The 24,231-nt window shown below is 42.0% G+C and overlaps 1 protein-coding gene across 1 annotated transcript in view; it reads left to right on the forward strand.

Annotated features, from left to right (window-relative positions):
- The window catches only part of PLEKHO1 (pleckstrin homology domain containing O1), a 51,031-nt gene extending 30,018 nt beyond the window's left edge, over window positions 1-21,013 (forward strand). The window contains exons 3-6 of the mRNA XM_073567060.1: window positions 14,823-14,963; window positions 17,053-17,157; window positions 17,387-17,488; window positions 18,387-21,013. Of these exons, the coding sequence (XP_073423161.1) occupies window positions 14,823-14,963; window positions 17,053-17,157; window positions 17,387-17,488; window positions 18,387-19,085 (1,047 nt within the window). The 3' untranslated portion in view covers window positions 19,086-21,013. The remainder of the gene's footprint in view (window positions 1-14,822; window positions 14,964-17,052; window positions 17,158-17,386; window positions 17,489-18,386) is intronic.
- The last annotated feature ends 3,218 nt before the right edge of the window (window positions 21,014-24,231 follow it).

The following is a 24,231-nucleotide window of genomic DNA, read 5'->3' on the forward strand; positions in this document are numbered from 1 at the left end:
ATACCGAATGAGATTACTCTCTATAGAGGAGTAATGTGAAATGAAACCTTGCTTTTAAGTCTCTTTTCCTTCCCGTTCAGCAGCTTTGCTCCCTGTTGTGCAGGATGACTAGATCAGTTGAGTGGGCTCCTTAATGAAAACATATTCTCCCTTCATACTGACTGTTGTATAAACTTCCCAGCCCCCTGATGGTGACTAATACGAGAGATTCTGTTCTCTCAACCGGGCAGGGTTTACATTCATTCTTCATCAGAAAATAAGAAATTAAGAGGCTGCAAAACATGATGACTATTTCTCCACAAATAATATAGTCATCGACCCTAGATACCACAAGAGTCCATTATGTGGTCCAGAATTTAGGACCGTGATTATTAGCCCAAATGCATTCAAACCTATTTCTTTTCATCTCCTTAGAAACAAGGCCCGCTGTTGGGAATCGTTAAAGACACGATCATACACTTCCTAGGCTAAGTTTCCTTGACTAGTTTAACAATATTTCCACTGCATAGTGGTCCAAGGAGTGGTGTGAAGAATTTCCAACAGGTCACTTATAGCATTTTTCATGAAATGGTGTTTAGGAAGAAAAAGTTCTATGGTCTTGGAAATTGGCAGAGATCCAATTTCAAGGACTCGACCACCATGATGTTTTAATGAGTTCCAACCTAAGAGATTTCACCACCCAGAACGTCACTGCCACAATCTTTTAATAAGGTCCAACCTCAAGAAAATCACCACCCAGGTCTGTTGTTAAAACTCAAGCACAAGAACTTCACTGGCATGATCTGTCGAGTTCCAGTCTAAAGGACTCCACCGCCATCATCTGATAAGGTCTGACCTAAAGGAGTTCACCACCATAATCTGCAAGCACAAAAACTTCACTGGCATGATCTGTCGAGATCTAGTCTAAAGGACTTCACCGCCACCTTCTGATAAGGTCCGACGTAAAGGAGTTCGCCACCATAATCTACAAGCTCAGAAACTTCACTGGCATGACCTGTCGAGGTCTAGTCTAAAGGACTTCACCGCCACCTTCTGATAAGGTCCGAAGTAAAGGAGTTCACCACCATAATCTACAAGCTCAAAAACTTCACTGGCATGATCTGTTGAGGTCTAGTCTAAAGGACTTCACCGCCACCTTCTGATAAGGTCCGACCTAAAGGATCTCACCACCATAATCTACAAGCTCAAAAACTTCACTGCCCTAATATTTCAATGAGGTCCAAACTTATGGATTCTTCTTCATGGAGTAAGTATCTCCAAGTACTTGGTTTTGGCCATCCTTATTAGACAAAATATCTGTAAAGGAATGAGATTTTATATTCTCCTGTTCCTGAATATGTAAACGAAATATAGGAAGTGTTTGCTTCCGTTCTCAGCTTGAGTACCAGATGAGAATTCCCCTAGAATGTACACTTGCTGGATAACATTTTCTGATACTTTCTATAGAGTTAAAACAAGAGGATGGAAGTGTCCCGGGACTGACGCAACTCCAGCGCTGTTACTATTTTTTTTCTCCAAAATTACTTCCCAGAATGAAGCTGCTCTGTGCCATATCAGATGGTTACACTTATTTTTCAGACATTTACAATTCTTTACCTCCAATCTGCCAGGTTATCTTTGGAGAAGACATTATTTTTCAGACACGTTGAGCGATAACAAAAATTACTGGCAATGGTTGACACTAGGGTATCCCTGTAGCGTAGCAGGGTCCTGACTGGGGCTCTAAATAGTCTCTTGGTCAATAATGGATCCCAGATTTTCATTAGACGGAAATAGGACAGATCAGTGTCTTCTGGGCTTATATGACATTATTGACCGTTTCTGAGAGCCTTTTCCCTACTGGGGCTGTACAGAGGGTCACCAAAGGTCATGAGCCTTAGCAGGCCTTTTGGTGGGGCCAAATAAGGTATAACTTTTATCGGGTGTTTTTTACTTGTACAGTACATTATGCATTATCAGTTTGCTATTTTTGACTTCCTATGAAACGTACAATTTTTTAGTCACCAGTTGAACACATTGTGATTTGCCAAATACACGTTTGCAAAAATCTTGGTAACTTAGAAGGCAACAACCACTGATTTGAGGCTTAGTAGAAAAGTAGAAGTCAAAAGGAGGACATAAACAGATCCAGCATTTTGTGGGTTAAAAGCTATACAGTTGATAATGGGCCCCCCAGGACTGTCTGCGGCTGACAATTTGAAAAGTCTGAGCTCCCAGAGGCCAATAAAGGGTTCCTACTGCCTTCCCAAAGGTCGAGCAGTCAGAGAGGCTTGTCACGTCTCAAAGCATGTCCTACAACAGCTGTGGTCACAATGGCTGCATTGTATGGTGACAGAGACACCACATTGCTATCTCGCGGTACCCATCTTCATGATGTCATATAATTACTATCACTCTGATGATGTCATGCATATACCAACATGGCTCCTTATTATAATATTAGATACCCAAAGATTAGTCATTGTTCTATGGGAGGACGTTTTCACCAGTTCGTGACGTGTACCGAGCCTTGTATTTTAGGCAATGCTCCCTCAGAAAATTAGCGCTCATTCAAATTAGCTTTCATCCAGAGATAGATACCCAACAAGGATATTAGCCGAGTGACATTCGCAGATGTCTGTCTTTTAGTTTATTTTTGCAGCAAAATCTTCCTGCGTCAAAGGAAAAATCACAGCAAAAATGTGAATTTACATGTGGAAAATAAGCTAAAGAATTGACAGGATCATTTTTCATCTTCTCCTTGACTATTTAGCCTGAACATATACAAAACAAAGTGGTTTTACAATAGAAATAAATAGGATTTTTTGAATGAATAGGTTTCTGAAAAGATTTTTCAGACTCCTTTTTTTTTTATGACGATCCATTTTAAAAAAAAAAACTGTGTGAATGTACCCTAACTAACCCTCAGCTGTGGGAAGCATTAGGTCTTCAGACCCTGGAGGTAAAAGTTAGATTTGGAGGCTGCGGCATAGAAGGAGCTGGAACTGAACCATGTTTTTCAGCCGTTCACTGCAGATTTTCTGAGATGCTTTGCGGATTTGTTGAATCCTAAAATTACTCGGAGCATTTTGTCCCATCCCTGCCTGTAATGCAGCACTTTTATATAATAATACGCCTCGTCCTTCTTGCATTCTCCATTTGTAGCATACAGTTTCTATCTTTTGTTCCTCATTCACATGCTAGCAAGGTCAGGGTAACTGGATTTTTCTTTCTTTAATAGATGAACAGAACCGAGATGTGGGGGAGGGGGAACCTTCAGCTCATGAGAAATGACCGGGGAAGGATGCTACCCGGATTCCAGTGAATTTGTTTTGTCCTATTAAGAAATGGGGGGTTGAAATGTCTTCTGGAGTCTATAGGCGACATTGCTATACTTCCAGGTTGTATTATGTTATGTAGGGGGCTGGGAGCCTGAGTATATATGGTAGTAGCATTTAAGACTGTGTGTCGTAAGCAGTGCCTTCCCGCCTCCCACCAATCCCGTAATAACAAAACACCGACAAGCATGGATGGGTTGAACAGGTCGGTCACAGTTTATTAATAAGCAGAGAGAGGCAAGTACAATTCGCAACGGACTCAAAGCTGTGGGCCCACGACCGCTGGGCACGTCGGCTGATGAGAGGTTACGAACCTTGCCGCCCTCTACACTACCGCTGTGACAGAATAACAAGATAATGTGAATAATAAATTTGCACAAAACCAAATATGTATATATATAATTTTTTTTTTAAATATACATTTTAACAACAGTCGCTCCGCACCTCTGCTAATCTACAGTATAAGGGAGGGAGGGTGGGACAAAAGCTTCTAGGTATCACCCGGGGAGGAAAGAGAAAGACCCCCACCCCGGCACCTGAATTTATCCCCTGAGGGTGTGGCCGGACGCCCCTTCCTCTCTCTTCCCGTTGGTCAGTGGGGCGTCCTAATTATGGCATCACCTGGGGGGGGAGTAGTGGGAGGGGGAGGCACTGCACGGAGTTCGCTTCTAATCAAATCCATGGGGGCTCTACAGTCAGAGGCACGATCCTTAAGCAGTACCGTGCCTGCCAGACTGCAGTGCCCCATAAACACTATGAGGCAGAGAGTGCTACATACATACTAGCCTACCAGACATTGAGTGCCTTTATTAACAGTTTCAGAGTGCCCCATAAACACTACGAGGCAGAGAGTGCCACATACATACTAGCCTACCAGACATTGAGTGCCTTTATTAACAGTTTCAGAGTGCCCCATAAACACTACGAGGCAGAGAGTGCCACATACATACTAGCCTACCAGACATTGAGTGCTTTTATTAACAGTTTCAGAGTGCCCCATAAACACTACGAGACAGAGAGTGCTACATACATGCTAGCCTACAAGACATTGAGTGCCTCCATTAACAGTTTCAGAGTGCCCCATAAACACTATCATATAGAAGGTTCACTTATAAACATTGTGAAAGTACCCCATAAACCCTACCAGTACTCTTCTAAATAGTGTCAGTGTCCCAGAAACACACCTAGATAGAGAGTGCCCTTCTAAACAGTGGCAGACTGCTCCATAAACACGTTTTTTTTTTTTTTTAAAGATCTTAGATATAAATGAACAACATATGCTAAACATTTTTTTTCTTCTAATGGTTTGCAGTTTTCCTTGAAAACCAAGCATTTCCTCACTTTTGGAGTACGCTTTCCGATCTTGCTAAAAATTGTAGCTGAGGCGTACGTCTCGTGAGATATACGGCGGCTGCGAGCGTCTCCCCAGTGACGCGGGGCTTCACAGGCCGCTTTGATTATGTCTGGCGGGAGAGCTTTGTTCTGAGGTTCACACCATGGAGAGAGATCACAATGTTCTGCATTTTAATCAGATGGATTGGGATGGTTATCTTTTCGCTGCCCTACTTTACCAAAGAACAGTTCACTTCACTTGCTATAAGCAAACCACATTAAACAAAGTAAAAAGAAAATCGCGGATGGTGCAGCTTCTATAGGTCCCTGGTGTGTAGAAACCCTACTGATCCCTTTCTACTAAGCGGCGCTGAGGATTCACCTACCCATATTATCAAGGAAATCATGATGCGTGTTGATTTACGAAGCACCAAAGCCAATGACCCTAATCTTCAGGACAATCCCAGGGTCCAGACATGCCTGACTGAGAAGGCTGTGTGGTCCTCTGAGGCGTATTACACAAGGATATATCAGCTCCATGGGCTGCATCACACGTGAATGGCTACAAATCATTTTTTGGGGGATTGGTATTCTGTTAAAGATTGCTGTTTGTCCTAATTTTTTTGCAGCGGGTTTAGGGACTTCCATATTAGGCTGAATGAGGGATTTCATTTGCAGACGACCAGTGAAGCGCTGTTGATGCTTGCGTAACGGTTTCCGAAAGGAAAGGATCAACTTTTGGGAAAAGTAAAGAGTGGACTGTGGAAAACCCACAACAATAGCTGTATAAATTAGACTAAGGCTGTGTGCACACGCTGCGGAAAAGGTGCGGATTCATCCGCGCGGATTTTGTACAATCCGCAGGTGAAACCGCAGGTCAAAAGACCTGCGGTTTTACCTGCGGATTGCTCTGCGGTTTTGCCCTGCGGTTTTTCATCTCCTCAATGGAGGAGATGGCAAACCGCAGGAGAATCCGCAGAAAGAATTGACATGTCAATTCTTTCTGCGGATTGAAAACCGCAGATAATCCGCGCGGAAAATTCCGCACCGTCTGCACTGCGGTTTTTGATTCCCATAGGGAATCATTGTACTGTACACCGCAGAAAAAACTGCTGCGGGTCCGCAGTGGCCAAAACCGCTGCGGAACCGCAGCAAAATCCGCAGCGTGTGCACACAGCCTAAGGTGAATGGCCTATTTTTTTATTCTTTATGTCTGACAGTTTGGTTGCTTTTTTATAATCTGACGAACAAATTGCCTTTGCCATGTGCTTGTCGACCAGTAAGTCAATAGCAACAAATGAACACAATTTGTTCCCTACAGTGGCTGTCCAAAAATAATTTTTAAAGAGCTAAGACCCCCCCCTAAAAATAGAAGTGATAGAAACCTTCACCGGTCCCCCACAGCTTTGGTTTTGACACCTACCAAGTCCCCACTAGTTCTTTGTCCCAGAAATGCACTCTCCGCCGATCACAATCCACTTCAGCCACGGATTATCAATGTGTGGAGATCAGCGTTCTCCGAGTAAGCCTAAAAATTAGTGGTGTTTGGGATCAGGGAGAGTCAGCAGTGTTTATTTTATTTTATTTTTTTTTTCAGTGTGAGCCCCTTTGAAAAGGTTTTCAAGTTTCAGCAAACCATTTTTCCCCCACTGCTGTTTAAAAAAATGTAAAAAAATTCTGTGTTTTACTCTACCTCCCTGGTTCCAGTGCCGAGTCTACACCACTGCTCCCAAAAATTGGGTTCACTGGATGAGCTGCTGTCCCGTGATCGATGTCAGCCCTGGAGAAACTGCAGCAGTATTTTGTGAAAGTGGAAAACCCCTTTTATCCACTAGAAATCCCCTTTTAAAGGTTTTTTTTTGTTCATCTCTCTGATTGACTTTAGTCTTCTTACGTCTTGTAGGATTTATGAGATATTTCCTGAGTTCTTACTTTACACACAGTTCAAAGAAGGAAGTTAACTGTTGCACAAAGTTGCCCACAAATCATACTATCGTCCAAAAATAAACTGTTTGCCCATTGCCTTCCTGAAATCTGACAGAAGAGACTTCCCATTTCTATGCGTGTGTCGGTCTATTACAAGTAGCTCCATTGATTCCATGGTGCTGTACATCAGTCGGGGTTACATCAAAATACAAATATCACTTAGAATAAACAAACTAACAATCACAGACTGGTACAGAGGGGAGAGGACCCTGCCCTTGCGGGCTTACATTCTACAGGATTATAGGGAAGAAGACAGTAGATTGGAGGTTGCAGTAGCTCCGATGGTGTTGAGGTGGCTGTGTGGTCATTACAGGTTGTAATCTTTTATGAAGAGATGGGTTTTCGGGTTCCGTTTAAAGGATCTAAATGTGGGGGATAACCGGACGTGTTGGGGCACAGAATTCCAGAGGCAGAGGATGGGGAATATTCGGGAGAAATCTTGGAGGCGATCAGGTGAAGAGCGAATAAGTGTGGAGGAGAGAAGGAGGTCTTGGAAGGACCGGAGATTACGTGAGGGAAGATATTACGAGATTAGTTTGGAAACATACGGAGGAGAAAGGGTATGGATGGCTTTATAGATCAGTGTTAGTAGTTTAAGCGTGATACGCTGGGAAATTGGGAGCCAGTGAAGGGATTTGCAAAGAGGGGAAGCAGGAGTGTAGGGAGGAGAGCAGCGCTGTGGAGTCGGTAAGCTAAACCTGCGACTCCGACTCCGCAATTTCCCTTACACCTGCTTTACGACTTCAACTCCAACTCCCACATATATTGCTTATATTTAAGTGAAAAATTTATTGTAGTAAAATGTGAACATCAGACATTTAATCATTTCTATGATATAATAATCAAGATATTTAGATAGAACATAATATTTATTGGAATACAACTTTAGAACACAAAAAACTAATAAATTGTAAATATGTAATACGCTATGTAATATCGATTACATATAGATATATATATGTTGTGTGTATGTATATATATATATACATAAATATATATAACACTATGTAATAAACTATGTAAGTGGCAAAAAACAGTTTTCAACAAAAACATACTAAATAACATTTGTGCAGTCTATGAATTTGTCCTAAGAAATAGAAATGCCTCCATCAGATCCTCCTTCATAGTTGACCTAAAATCTGACCTAATAATTTTAAGGCCAGAGAACAACCTCTCTACACTAACTTGGGTTGGAGGCAAAGCCATAACCACATGGGCAACATCTCTAACAATTTCCAGGTGTAAATTAATTGCCTCGTGCACAGTCAGTTTTGATGAACGGTTGAATATTTCTATTTCTTTGAGAGCAAGTGAAACATTTTGCTGAAATATGGTCAATCTGCTTGCTATAGGAGATGGAGTGAAATCTTTTTCCTTGCGGCAACGCTTTGCCTGCTCCATGTCATGCAAATACTTGTCAAAGTCAAACACCTCATCTGATGAGGATGAAGATATGGCAGCAGTAGCACTGTCAGGACCCAAGTCCTCTTGCGCCTGGCAGTCCTCCTGTAAGCCACTCATCTTAACTGCTACCTCAGTCAGAGCTTCTTTTCCTTTAGTAAGCTGTTGATCATCAAGCAGTATACGATAACTTGGGTCCGCATAAACAGCTGGCAGAAGAATTTTATTTTCCAATAGCTGTGTCTCTCTCCGTTTCATTGCAGCAGAAATGCCATCTGCGATTAAACCTCCTCTTTGGGACAGGCAAAATAGCAAGTTCTTCCACTCCCTTATGAAAATGTCAGGAGTTAAATCCTCATCTTGTAATTTTTTAGTCACTGTAAAGGGGTGATTAAGCAATTCCTTCAATTCAGCCACCTGTGTCCATTGACCTTCATTTAGGGTTACCTGAGGGTTCGTCATATCTATAAGAAACGGTTTTAGTTCAAGCAATCGCTCAATCATTAAATAAGTGCTGCCCCACCGAGTGGATTGATCGACAATTGCCCCTTTCCCAGCACGTCTCTTCAAGATGGAATCAATTTTAGGGGTTCTGGCGGCAATAACCAATTTCCTCACTTTTCCAATCAGGTTTCCAGCATGTCCCTCTTGCAGACTATAGGCCCCGTCACACAGCCATATCACCAGCGATATAGCTGATTTTGTGACGCCACAGCGATCTCGCCAGTGAAATCGCTGTGTGACATGGATCAGCGACCGGCCCCCCTGCCGGGTATCGCTGATCGCGCTTGAACGTTCTGGGCCATTTTTTGATCGTTGGTCTCCCGCTGGCCAGTGCGCATCGCTGCATGTGGCAGCGAGAGACCAGCGATCAGCGACGCTGGTTTCCAAGTTAAACAGCGGGTAACTAAGAGCCACGCGGCTCTTAAATACCCGCTGTTTACATTGGAAACCAGCTTGCTCTCTGGTCCTGATCGCTGGAGGGGCTGTCTATGTGAAAGCTCACCAGCGACCAGCTAATGATGTCCCAGCGATCCCATCCACGTCGGATCGTTGGTGGGATCGCTGGGACATTGATACGTGTAACGGGGCCTTATCTCTTATTGCCAGTTGCAGCGTGTGCACAACACAACACCTGTGATGAATATGAAAGTGTTTTGAAGCACCTTCAACAAGATCATCTATTTCTAAAGTATAATTTTGCTGTTCTTCTGTTGTAATATCTGTTTGTTCCTCAGTTACATGAACAGCACTGTGGCCTTCCATCTCAAACATACTGAATCCTAAATTTTCTTCTAGCTATTCTTCATTACTCTCATTCATCAGTTTAATTGTACTTATCATGTTAGAAGCATTGTCCGTTACAATAGTAAGAACCTGTTCTTGTGTGAATGTAGCCTTAGATCAGGAATAGAACAGCCATTTATAGGACATTTCATAACTTTCCCAAATTCCTATGAAAAAATATTCTGCACATTCTGCATTGAACTACTGTACCCAATTTATTATATATTTTAGGAGTCGGAGTCGGTCCATTTTATACCGACTCCTACTCCACTAAAATGAGCACGGACTCCGACTCCACGACTCCGACTCCACAGCCCTGGAGGAGAGAGATTAATTAGTCGGGCAGCAGAGTTAAGGACGGACTGGAGGAGTACAATATTAGAATAGTATTAGAAGGTAGGCCACAGGGGAGGATGTTGAAGCGGGAGATGATTAGGGCATGCACAAGCATTTTAGTAGATTGAGGAAAGGACAGATTCTGGAAATATTTTTGAGCTGGAGGCGACAGGAGGTGGCGAGAGCTTGGATGTGCGGTTTGAAGGACAGTGCAGAGTCAAGGGTTACTCTGAGGCAGCGGATTAGCGGGACAGGAGAAAGTGAGAATTCATTTATTGTGATAGATAGATCAGGTAGGGAAGGTATGCGAGTTGGATGAAAGATAATTAGTTCAGATTTGCCCCCATTGAGTTTGAGGAAGCGAGAGGAGAAGGAGGATATGGCTGATAGACACTCTGGGATTCTGAAGAGCAGAGAGGTGACATCTGGGCCAGAGAGGTAGATCTGAGTGTCATCAGCATATACAGTATATGGTACTGAAAGCCATAGGACTTCATGAGTTGTCCCAGGCCAAGGGTATAGATTGAGAGAAGGGGTCTAAGGACAGAGCCTTGAGGGACACCAGCAGAGAGGGGGTGAAATGAAGAGGTAGTATGGGAGTAGGAAACACTAAATGTGCGGTTGGTAACGTATGAGGAGATCTAGGATATGACAAGGTCTTTGACATCAAACGAAGAGAGGAGTAGTAGGAGGCAGTGGTCAACTGTGTCGAAGGCTATGAATCAAGATGTCACCATTGGCACCTGTTATTAGGGTGTCTAGATGTGTAGGACCCACCCTCTAAGATAAGAACAAATCTCCAATAAAAATAAGTCCCTGTGTCATTGTTTTTTGTCAAATTTTTGAAAATGCAATTCGGTTATATTAGTGTTTGGAAAAGCTGAGTGAGCAGGTAATGTTTTGGTGCCAGATATCTCCTCTAGAGTCAAGGACTAGAGCTGTTTTGATGGAACGAAGGAGCTCTACGCTGGTGGAAGTAGTGTAGTGAATGATTTGTCATCCCTCGATCTTCTTCTCGGGAGCAGTTTTTATTTATTTTTCACACATCTTAATCTACTTCCTCTCCTTGTAGTGTTCATAAATAGCATCAGATAATCTTGCAGTCTTTAAAGAAGGAATGTAAAGCTCCATATAGCAGCTGACATGGGTTTATCACCACATTTACTGTTCAGGAGTGAAGCAGGATCTGACAGTAGCTTTGTGACTAGAAAAGGTAAATCATCTAGCACTTCACGATAAGAATATATAGTGGTCAACACATCCTGAGCCTTTTCAGTTGGTGTTGATTGAAGACCATCTCCAAGTATGTTCTCTGTGATTAGGTAGTCTGTTATTCACAGTCTCTGAGTAAACTTTGATTCCTGCTTGTCTTTTAATCTATACAATGTCCTTTTGCATCTGATACAAAAATATTTCTCAAATTTGCCCTTTCCTCAACTTTGAGTGACTGAAAATGTTAGCACATGCCCTTATCATCGCCCTTCCAAACTATGGCAACATCCTTTTTTGTGGTCTTCCTTCTAAAACTCGTTCACCCTTCCAATTCATCCTCAACTCTCATCTACTACCAGTTAGTCTTAATAATGGCTCCTTTTCCTGTATCTTGCCATGAGATAACTGTTGTTTGCCCACACCTTTCTCCCCTAGTCTGGTTGAATAAGCTGAACAATTGTTGTTTTTTTGATGGCACCACTTATTTTGGAGGAACCAAAATGATCTCATAGTAAAAAAAAAAGGGAAGAAAGTTCCAGCGCCAGGAATGGAAAATTAAAAATCCATTTTATTGTGCCAATGCATATTAAAATTCCAGCAGGTACAGCATATCAGTCGGATGACTGCAGAACAACGCGTTTCGACGCCTCAGGTCGAAACGCGTTGTTCTGCAGTCATCCGACTGATATGCTGTACCTGCTGGAATTTTAATATGCATTGGCACAATAAAATGGATTTTTAATTTTCCATTCCTGGCGCTGGAACTTTCTTCCCTTTTTTTTTACTATTGATTGACTGCCTAGTCAAATCCGTGCGCAGGATTTGGATCCTACCAGCAAGGCAGTGCGGTGAGCTGGATTATTCTGTTCTTTTACTTCAAAATGATCTCATGGTTGAAGTTGAAACCTGTCATATTTCATTTTCCGCTTACAGTTATAGACATTTATTCTTGGGCCAGCCATTAAAGTCCAATGGCTGTCTTTCATATACATCTCTTCAAAATCAGTATTTCTGGCTGTTGTTTGAACGATTGTTTAGTTTTCGTAGGACATGTTATCTACAACAGTAAACTTGCCCATATACAGTATAGTAGATAAAAGTCGGGGCAAAATGTGTCAAGACATGCTTAGGTGGGTCCCAATTTTCCCCCTATATCAGATATCAGGGTAAAGTATGAGAAGACATGGATTTCAACATGGATTTTTGTTCTTAAATAGGCTGTTCAATGAGCAGCATTTATAACTTTTCCATGGGCTAGGTGGTAATTGAATTGACTAGGGTCACTTGCAATGGAGCAAAAGTATGAATTCATGACTACCACTCAATTCACTGTCTTTAGGAATAGTTGCTGAATTTCACCAAAGGCTACATCTACGTTTATGTGGCATTCTATGGTTTTCTCTTTCCCTGTTAGATACGTGGTGTAGGTGGGAGATAGGGAAATCAGATAGTAAACCCCATAAGAAACAGCTACTGATAGGAATCATGAAGAAAATCTGTATATCGCTGCTGGATATACCTGCGCTATACAAAAAACTGGAAAAACATACTTGGTGGTAATTAGGTTCTTCCAATGGGTATCCAGGGCAGCACGGTGGCTCAGTGGTTAGCGCTGCAGCCTTGCAGCGCTGGGGTCCTGGGTTCGAATCCCACCAAGGACAACATCTGCAAGGAGTTTGTATGTTCTCCCCGTGTTTGCGTGGGTTTCCTCCGGGCACTCCGGTTTCCTCCCACACTCCAAAGACATACTGATAGGGAATTTAGATTGTGAGCCCCATCGGGACAGTGATGATGATGATGTGTGCAAACTGTAAAGCGCTGCGGAATATGTTAGCGCTATATAAAAATAAAGATTATTATAAAGATTATTATCCTGTGGATTGTATTAAGGCTTTAACCTCCCACTACTCCATAATAGCTTAGGCAGAATACTTTGATCCATTTAAAGCCATAGCATCTCCAAGTAAAACCCGTCTCCGACTAATATTTGTAGCCGGGAAGGAAGAGGTTAACACGACATGTGCTTTCTCGGAAGCTCCATTTGGAAACAAATGCTTTATTGATGGACTATTGACTGGTACCCCAGACATACAGCTGTGCTATCATGAGATCAACAAGGGGAGGGGAAGTTTCCCAGGATGCTCTGCTTCCTCCTATCCCAGCACACTAATTATCTAGCAAAGCTTGTTTATACAAAAGACTGCGTCCCGCAATCAAGGATGGAAACTGATGATTACCTTGTCAGGTCCTGTCATTTTTCATTTTGTCTTCTACATTAGGGCAGGAATAAGAATTATCTTGAAGGGCATGCTTGGCGCTCGTTGGTGGGTAGGTAGCGTGCGAGCGTTCATGACTTCAACTGATGTTTTTCTGAGATATATTTTCTAGGATAGGTTATCCACGTGTGACCTATAAGTGTCCACGTCGCTGCCAAACCAGACAACGTCACAGGATATGTATTAGTTGATATGTGGGGTAACAGGGGTCGGACCTCCTCAAACTTAGATCTCAAAAATCTTTTCTAAACACTATGACTCTATACAAAGGCATGCGCAGATTGACATGTTATCTCAATAGACCACCAATCTCTGGGGCGGAAAAAATAAGGGCTAAAATTCAGGTTTCCTCAGACTGACCATGGACTCAGTAGTCATTAGACTATGTCCACAAGATATGCTGGAAGTGAAAAGACTAAAAAACCTTGTAAACATTACATGAAAGTCGGTCAAAATTGCAGATTTCAGGAAGGTGGAGCACTGACCATCTACTGTGTTAGAGGGCCTCCCAACTCAATGGGCAAAGGGGAGAAAGGGAAGAATCCTGAAAACAAAAGGATTGGGAGTTTGTATTTCAACTCTCAGATTCTTTTGGTTTCATAGAAGATAAGCCGCTGATAGAGAAGTCTGGCAGTCATTTTCCCCTTTCTGCCTATTAAAAACACTTGAATGGTCAGCTGAACCGAGTGTCCATGTGCATTGGAAAGTTTTGGCCAAAAATGCAATTTCAATAGGATGGTCCACTGACCAACGAATGTCTCTGGGTATAGGTATTGGAGCCTCCCAAATGAATAAGGGGAAAAAAGCTGCCAGTGGCTATGTGCTCACTAAGTTTTTTTGAGGGGTTTTTGGAGTAAGTAGAAAGTGAACAGGAACTCTCCGTATCCTCATTAGAACTCCACAAAAACTTGGAGTTTCTGCTCCAAAGAAATAAAAAGTCTCCCTTCATGAAGGGATTTGCATCTCGTCTCGTAAACTTGAATGGGTCTGGCTGCAGCCGTCCTGCACAGTGGGTAGTCAGGGCATGCCACCACTTTATAAGATGGAAATATCCCTTTAAGTTTGCAGTTAGAGACAACAATGTAGGTGGAACAGGTGGTCTATTATAAAAATGTGCTTTTTAATATCTCCTCAGTGAATTGTATAGAATTTAGTCTAGTACAACATTTTTTTTACAGATTTAACCCAAACTCTTGTTTGGTGATTCTTGCCAGGCCACACAAGGAATAGAAGCATGGGCGTCATACAAATGGGCCACACACCGCCCTGTAATGAGAATTCCTGTGGCTGACTACCAAGACCTTCAGGGAGACAGAAACCAGAATACGCCGATATAGTCACAAATTACAGGGAAATCTTCATTGGGGCCAGTGGGATCTAAATACATGATGGGAACCCTGAATGAAAACAAGTACAGATCAAGAATGGAGCAGATGTCTGTAGTACACATGGACACTCAGCCCAGTCAATCGTGCATGTGTTCACAATAAAGAGAGGGGGAGAAAGTTGCGATCAGAACCTTCAGTCGAGAACTTCCTCTGTAAAGCCAAAAGGATGAGGCATGTAGAAATCCATAGGATAGGAGAAAAATGTCTGATAGCCGAGCTCTGAGCAGCTTTCTCCACTCTCCTCTACAGCCTCTGCTCCTCTGATAAATCTTATGATGTCTTCTTAGGTAAAGGATGAAAAAAACGGACAAGAAATTTTTGATCTGAGCGATTACGAGAAGTGTGAGGAACTGCGGAAATCAAGGAGCCGATCTAAGAAGAATCACAGTCGTTTTTCACTTGTTCGATCAAAGCAACCGGGAAACACGGTACGTAATGTCGCTATGTAACTCACTCACTGCAACTTTTCAATATGTTTTTCAGTTGTTCACCTCCATGAGTATGGGACTGCATCCGAGTGCAGTCTGATTTTTTTTCATGCACCCGACTCTTTCTGTCCTCAAAAAATCACGGACATGTGAGCAAGCCCTATAGACTACCATAAAAATAGTGGAACATGGCACTCCTATAGATGGTGCTCAAGTAGGATTCTATCCAATCCAAATTTATAACCGTTCAGTGTGTGGCTCCCCCCGCAGTGTTTACTGCTTTACTACAGCGTTGTCGTGCACATTTAACCTTTTACATGTTTATTGATTTGGATTGTCTGCACTAAATAAGAACTGGAAGCAAAAAACACAAATATCCTGAGCTAAAAAGTAAAAAATATACTGCAAATAATGCATAAAGGTAATAATAATAATAAGGGTATTTAGTAAACATAATTTTGATCTAAATAATGCACAAGCCATCCCGCCACGTCACAGCAACCCTTGTGGGACAGTCCCTACTCTAGTATTTAAAACCTTTTCACTTGCCAAGTGGCGTGAATGTGAACAAGGGTCGAGCGGCTGAACCACTAGTAACAGTTTAGGCCAGACTGGATGGCTTTCCCAGCTCAGAAAGAGGGCGGTCACACCCATATATGCACTGAATGCACAATGAAATGAATAAAAAACAAATCTGAACTGAGAAAAGTAAGTTAATGTGTATGCACAATGTAAGTGCATATTAACACATGACCATTAACCAGAGAAAACACTACATAAAAACTGTTTATTGCATTTACTATCTCAGTGGCAAGTTATCTATATTACTATAGATTACCATAGGCACGAAGAAAAACACAGATATCACTCGTACACAAAAAACGAACATGTGAATCAGCCCTTAGTAGGGCTGCAGTTTGTTGCAGCTCTTGTGATGGCGATCACTGCAGACATCTATCAGCACTGTAGGACGTGCTTTCCACAATCGGCACTGTTCGCTCTGTTTTGCTGGTGGTTATTCTGTGGGAGGAACACTCCCGTCTCTGTATTGTCCTTTTTTCTAATTAATTTGCTGGATAATATCTGCCGTAGTCAGCACACGAGACAGAACGGGCAGCTGTTGTTATTGCTGGATCATTTCTTCAGTCGGGCGCTCTTATCCCTTTTGGCTCTCTTCTTGTTGGAATTATTTAACTCCTTTACCACTGACTGACGGTGTCCATCTGGTTCTCCATGATTCTTTGCAGGATAATGTACTATAGATATCATACTTGTGATGGTTTCAGTGACGCTAAGTGTGTTGTTTGCGAAATAGGATATCCACCTTTGAGATCATGGACGTTAACGGAAAGCGAACCCATGGGAGTGCCCTTTTCGAAACACCTTTCCCTATCCCAGTAGTCAACCTTGATACAAATCATAGATGGCATTAAAAAGCTGTTGAATCCTTCCCGATTTACAGGCGCCATGGAGTACAAACTGGCTCCTTCATTACAGAAAGTCATGTTTACTTTGAAATGCTATTCTAAAAAAAACCTGAAAAATGAACCAGGAATGGGGAGTAGACTCCAGTGGGACTTTGTCTTGCCAACCTTAGCTTCATCAACAGGTCTCTCCCTTTTCACAAACAGGGAGAGACCTGTCAATTAAGATGAGCTGGATCGGAGGATCTTGGAAGGAGCTGCCCACTGAACTGCGTTCCCCGTTCCTACCATGTTTTTCTGCAGCATTTCAGAGAAAACAAGGATTTTGTAATAAGGGAGGTGGTCATCATTTCATGTTGTCCGTAGATCACTTTAAAGAGGTAGTATCGCAAGTAGAATAAAGAAGACCTTAGCTAGGACTGTTACATTGAATAGCCATCTACTAAATACATTAGTGATTGTCTGTTCATAAGGGGAACCACAAGCGGGGTACTTTCCTTTATGATGTTCATATGGCCTGGAGGGGCAAACGGACAGATTACATCCTTTTAAGACCATGTCTTTAACGTATCCCTAATTCATCATCTGATGTTGTTGTATCGTGTCCTCTTACATTAAACCACCAATATTTCAAGTAAAATAACGGGAGCTCTTATTTTTATCAGGCACCAAATCTGATCTTCCTTGCTGTCAGCCCCGAGGAAAAAGAATCTTGGATCAATGCCTTGAACTCTGCGATCACGCGAGCCAAGAACCGCATCTTAGATGAGGTAAGCAGTATCCACCTGGGCTGCGTCCATGCAGATGGCTTCTCTATGTGCTCAGTGTTAACAATCCCTACATCTGCGCTGGACCCCACACATGGAAAATAGGAATAAAAAAAGGCAAGATTTTCCATTATTTCTTTAACCCTTAGGCATAATCCAACGCCAGCTTTTGTCACTTTGGGGTTTGGTATTGTTATGTATCCTAAAGGAATTTTTCATATTGTTACAATAGGTCACAGTAGAAGAAGATAGTTATTTGGCCCATCCAACCAGAGACCGAGCGAAGATACAACACACCAGACGTCCGCCGACCAGGGGTCACCTCATGGCTGTGGTATGTATTAAAATTAAGGATGTGACTATTTTATAAAGAGACCCCCCACCAATCGCTAGAATGGGGGGACCTAAGACACCCTTTTGAATGGAGAAGTGGTCAAGCATGGGTCAGATGAAGATATCCGAGCACCGTACTTAGCTATCTCCATCAGTTGTTGGATTCAAATGGTGTTCATGAGACCCCTGTGTTTGTGATGGGTGAAGGTCCTAGATTTATGTAAGCGATATGATAGTGTAAAAATAAACAGGTTGGGGGATAGGAATAATCTTATTAATCATAGGTAACATGGTCTCCGTGAACAGTCCCCTCAAATATCTTGGCGTGCAACCATAAAAAAATTATGGTTATGAGTCTCTGTCTACTAGCAAAGAAGAAGACCCTCATTACTTAGCATTATGACTGCAAATAACTTGGCAGATTGTCACTAGGAAATCACAACTAATTATTAATAATGAGGAGATTATTAGGACTTTTTTACTGCATGTTTTTGTCTATGCTTGATATTCTGTATGTGAGTTTTGCACCTTCTGCTTTTCTCTTTGAGCTGTCCACATAGCATAATAACTCATCCCAGGTCTGAAGGGTCAAGTGGTATTAATGCTTTATCTAAAACAAGTGGCCTCCTAGGTCAACACGTGTACAAATTGGGGTCATTAAGGCTTACAGTGGCCTCTGACCTGTCATTTGGCCTTTGATGCAGATGCCCTCTCATCTGTAAATACAGAAGTCTCCACTTCTCATGTACTCAGTGTCATTGTACATGGCAGGTGTCTGGTCTGTTTAATACATGGACAAGCCAAACAACCCTATTCTAAGAAAATCAGCAACACGCAAGTTTAGGTGTAAATTGTAAGGTCCACCATTGCGCTGATGATGTCTGTACGTTTGTTTGCAGGCATCTACCTCAACGTCAGATGGAATGCTGACCTTAGACCTCATCCAGGAAGAAGATGCCTCTCCAGAAGATCAAAGCTGTGATCAGAGCTTCAGAGTGGATCTAGATAAGTCTGTGGCACAGCTGGCTTCAGTCCGCCGCAGATCAGACTCTGAAAACCTCAAGTGCCCAGAAAAAGGAAGGTCGGAAAACCTTCAGCAGGGAAGAGACCAAATACCCTGGGATAAATGGGCTTCACACTGCGATTCATTTGGAAAGGGCACAACCTACACACCTCAGGTTCCAAAAAAATTGTCCTATTCTGAGAAGAACAAATGTGCCTCTATGGAGGAGATCTTGTCCCGTTCGGACTCTTCTGGACAGCGACCAATACCAAAAAAGGTACCGGAGTCAGATAAACTGACACGAATACAAGAATTGATCGCTCAGAAGATTGATAAAACTCAGGAACTTCTTACCGAGGTGACAGAATGTGGGGATGGAAATAAAAAGGGAAAGGAATCTTCTGGAAAGGTGGACTCTGAAAATGCTCTCCAAGAGGTGGAGAGGCTATTAGAAGAAGCCTCTTCCAACTGGAAGCAGGCCAGGAAGGTTCTGCAGGAAATTAAGGAGCTGAGGGACCTATGTAAACAAGCAGACCTTCAGTCCTCAGACCCGAAACAGAAACTGAGCAGTCTTTACAGAAAAAGCCTCATGTGAAGGGTGTAAGCCTTTTTTTAATGTCCTCATCTCCAAAAAGGAATATTTCCTGCTTTCTGGCTTCACGGTGCAACGCAAAAGACCATGGAGAGCTGAGGTATCCAGAAGCGGGGAGAAGTTGGTCTGTCTCTGGGAGGGTCCCTTGGCTTTGTAATTTCTTTACCAACCTACTCAACTTGGGGTTTCTGTACATGCTGTAGAACGCAGCAAGCTGTTGATATATATGCAGGGAGCCCCATGAAGGTGCTTGGAATCCAATAACACTTGCTTGCAACCTGTCCATCCTGAATCATTAGGCTCTGCATTGTTAACAGTGAGCGCTGTCTAGGAGGTTGCTATGAGTCGTGGGGCAACTGGACCAGGCACGTTTTAAACTGTATAGTCTTGTAGAATGTGCTATCCAATACAAGTTATCCCATCTCCATTGTTCCATGTGTTTACATCTGCTTAGTTATAGTGCATTTTACCTTCTTTTTTCTGTAGGCACCATAACAGTCAAGGGCAATCACTCTCTAACCACTTCAAGCCACCAGCTGCATTAATCTGTAGCATAAATAGGTACTGCGTATGACTATGCACTTTTGTATGCAGGTGTGTTTATCCTCTTTGACAATTTGATATGCGCTTTCCTTTTGGCTGCACCAGTAGTGATTGTGATGTCATGCATTAGTTGGTGTGATAATCTTGACATCATATTGGCAGGAGGCGCCTTAATGATGTCACTAGATGTTAATGAATCACCCTGATCCTCCTTTTTTTACGGCCTCATTCCAGTCTGTCCAACAATTAAATATGGACGATAGACACCTCTACCCAAAAATCGGACATCTGTGGTTGTTTGGACATCACATAGGCATGAGGCACCTTGATGATGTAATTAGATGTTAAGTTGACTATAGGGATGAATCTGTTACCCCTCTGTATCACTTTTATTCCATTTAATCTCGCAGACTTAAAAAAATAAGACGTGGATTCCTCCACCCAAAGATCAGACAAATGGGGTTGCTTTGACATCACATTGGAAGGAAGTACTTTGATGATGTCACTAAATGTTAAATTGACTATAAAGAAGAATTATTAGCTCCAATTTCCCTTTAAACCTCTTTCTAGTTGGACTAAAAGGCTTGAAAATCAAATATGGATGATCATACCTCTGTTCCTATACAAGGATGGGATAACTAGGGATGATATGACATCACTTTGGCAGGAGGCATCTTGATGTCACTAAATGTTGGATTGACTACAACAATGATCTATTAGCCCTAAAGTCCTTACCTTATTAACATTCTCATTCCAGTGAAGTATGGTTGATCAAAGACCTTCAACACAAACAGTTGACACCTAGATCTACTTTTACATCTCATTTGCATTAGTCACCTTGATATATCTAGATCTTAAGTTGACTATAGAGATGATTTATTAGCCCCGACCCCCTTTTAGCTCTCATTCCAATTGGTGTACAAAGCTTGAAAATTAAACATGGCAGATCATAACTCTATCTTCCTTCCAACTCAAGAATAGCATAATCTGTGGTGATTTAACATCACATAGGCAGGAGGCACCGTGGCGACATCACCAAATGTTAAGATGACTATTAGTATGATCTATTGGTCTTTGTCTCCTATCCCATTAATAATCTCATGCTTGTAAGTCATACAATCAAATATGGTTGATCATAGACACCCTCTCACCCAAAGATCAGTCAGCTTGGGTTCACATAGGCAGGAAGCACTTTGGTGATGTCTCTAGATGTTACGTTGACTATAAGGATGATCCATAAGCAGTTGTCTTCTACCCCATTAACATCTTCATTCTAGTTTGACTGACCATTAGTGATGAGCGAGTATACTCGTTACTTGAGATTTCCCGAGCTTTGGATGAGCTTGGAGATTTAGTTTGTGTCGCCGTAGCTGCATGATTTGCGGCTGCTGGACAGCCTGAATACATGTGAGGAATGCCTGTTCATTAGAAAATCCCCACATGTATTCAGGCTGTCTAGCAGCCGCAAATTATGCAGCTACGGTGAGAGAAACTAAATATCCGAGCACATCCAAATACTCGGAGATCACCTGAGCATGCTCGGGAAATCTTGAGTAACAAGTATACTCGCTCATCACTACTGACCATCATATACAGTTGATCACAAACCACAACTACCCAAAAATCCAACAGCGGGGTTTGCTGACATAATGTAGGCAGGAAACACTTTAGTGATGTTAATAGATGTTAAGTTGACTATGAGGTTTATTAGAGTTGATCCCCACATTAATACTCTCATTTACGTTGGTGTAACAGGGGTCAGAATCAAATATAGACGATGATACTCTCAATTATCATGTTACACGTCATCACAGTATCTGACTTACAAAATAGTTTCAGATTAACTTTTCTTTTGAGAATTTTTCTTTTACAATATTCACCAAATTTTCAGATTGGGGCTTTCAGGTGAAGATAGAATTGGTTACCGCTTTGCTTCTACTGTGAACAGGTTTCATCTCAAAGTCAGGAATTAAAATATGGAGTTCATCAGTCTCCTACCTTAACATTTACTAAAGCCAAACATGTTAAGTAAAACTTGAGACATCTGGCAATTATTTTCATTATTTTGTGACGTCCCGTCCCTTGCTTGGGAAGAATGCCAGTCTTAAATGTTAAAAGGTAGCTGGCTCCTAGAAATCAGAAGTTATAACATCGCTGCTTTAAGATTTCAGCTGGAAAATTCCAGTGACAGGTGAGTCGTTATTATGCGTTGTGTGGAGATGGACTTGATGTATTGTAGCATCGCTCAAGGACGTCTACCCACAGTGCCATGAGCAAGCCTTGCAAGAATAATATTAATCAGCATCTGCATTGCAGGAAGTGGGCTGAAAAAGCTAAAACTACAACCCCCATGAATCTGAGGCAGACAGTGTGTATTGTGGGATATATGGTTTAGCTTTTGCTGACGAGCCCTCAATTGTGAGGATTCCATCCCTCGGAAATATATGGATTTGTATAGGGAGATTACATGTAAAATCTGCAGCCAATTAAAGCAGGAGTGCTGCCATTGACCAATAATCAAGGTCCAGTTGTCAGGATCACACGATATAAGGGAATTTGCTGAGATCGACACACAGTCCCTACTATATCTAGGCTTATTGATCATGTGGCTATATAGAACCAGTATTTAATTATTTTTAATTACTTATCCTGTACTGATCCTGAGTTAATCCTGTATTATACTCCAGAGCTGCACTTACAATTCTGCTGGTGCGGTCACTGTGTACATACATTACATTACTGATCCTGAGTTATATCCTGTATTATACTCCAGAGCTGCACTCACTATTCTGCTGGTGCAGTGACTGTGTACATACATTACTGCTCCTGAGTTACATCCTGTATTATACTCCAGAGCTGCACTCACTATTCTGCTAGTGCAGTCACTGTGTACATATATTACTGATCCTGTACTGATCCTGAGTTACATCCTGTATTATACTCCAGAGCTGCACTCACTATTCTGCTAGTGCAGACACGGTGTACATACATTACATTACTGATCCTGAGTTACATCCTGTATTATAGTCCAGAGCTGCACTCACTATTCTTGATGCACTATACAGTAATCTGATGTTGGGAAATCTACCTGCTCCCTCCCCACCCCCAGCATAATGTAAGATCATCTAGTCAAACAAATGTATATCAACAAGGATTTGTCCTGTTTCCAATACCAACCAGCAGAATATTGAATTCAGCTCTAGAGTATTATACAGGCTGTAACTCAGGATCAGTATGATAAATGATGTAACACGTTTTTATAGTTACTCAACTTTTTAAGTAGCTTATAAAGGATGAAGAAGTTTTCAAAAGTGAGCCAGTTCTAAAGCAATCCTCCAGGCTAAACTCATTGCCTGATAGCCGTTATTTTTCTGTAACATAAATCTGCCATGCACTGATGTCCTCTTGAGAGTGGGATGTTCTGCAGGGGAGGGATTAGCAGTCTGATCCAATAGGGGATGGAGTTTAGACTACCACAGACTTCCATTAGGCATCAGAGGTGAACTGTAATCACAGCTCTGCCCTAATTGAGCTAAGCTAATAAACAAGTTAGGGGAAACAAATCTCAAGTAAGCATCCCCTGTAAGTACTAGGTGGTCAGCCGCTTTAAACCTGAAAAGATCACATAGGAAAACATATAACTTTAACAGACAGTGCAATGGTGGTCTTATCACTTGCATGATAGCAGTCTCTTTAACTGGGTGGATATTTATGCTGTACGTTTCTAAGGAACCCAGATTTTCAAGGAAAATGGCAGTTCATTGGCTAAAATATTGCATTTTAAAGGGAGATATTTTGAGCCAAGGAGTATCTAATAGTGTTTTTTGTACATCCAATGGAGGAAGTTCTTCTCTCTAAATATTGGTCCACATCTGTAGCTGGCAGAATTGTGTTCCTTTACTTTAGATGGTCAACTTTGTCAAACCGATAGCTGGTGGGTCTTCAAAAGTGACAACCATGTTTCTAACCCAGAAATAAGCTGAAAGCCGTTGGCAGGTTCTCATTTCTCCTCCACAGATAATTATGACTTGATGCCACCTTCTCATCCATAATGGGAGGGAAGATTAGTGTACAAAAAGTTATTTGTGTAGAACGATGACGTTGTCTTTGTATCGACTGGCTCAAATTGCTCCTTAATTGGAAAGTACAGTAGGAGACAGATTGGTACGGCCTCTGATCCATGACCTGCGAGAGGGTAATGGGTCATGTTATGGCCTCAGCTCTTTCTTCACACGCTCTCGGTAAATCATACACTTGGCTCATTGTCTCGACTTTCCGTAAGCCCTATATTTGCAGGAAGGGGAAAAATAGTTTCAAACTTGCTCTGAAAAACAGCTGTACCAGGCGTAATGTCGAGAGGTTTCCTGATTTTGGCTTTGAGTCCCTACAGCTGCACAACCTCATATGTGATTCGTAAGGAGAAAGGTGTTATTGGCTTCCTGTGGTGAAGAACTGCAACTTTTTTTCATTTTCTGCCATCATTTTGTTTGCTGTTGGCTCTTTTTATATATTATATTTTATGCTGGAAGAACTGAATTAGGGTAAGGAGAACCAAACTTGGAGTTCTACTGCCCCTTTATTCCTCTTTTTGACCATAACTAGGACC

The sequence above is a fragment of the Dendrobates tinctorius genome, unplaced genomic scaffold (genome assembly GCF_039654945.1).
Source record: "Dendrobates tinctorius isolate UK_male_01 unplaced genomic scaffold, ASM3965494v1 ptg000019l, whole genome shotgun sequence".
Lineage (NCBI taxonomy): Eukaryota > Metazoa > Chordata > Amphibia > Anura > Dendrobatidae > Dendrobates > Dendrobates tinctorius.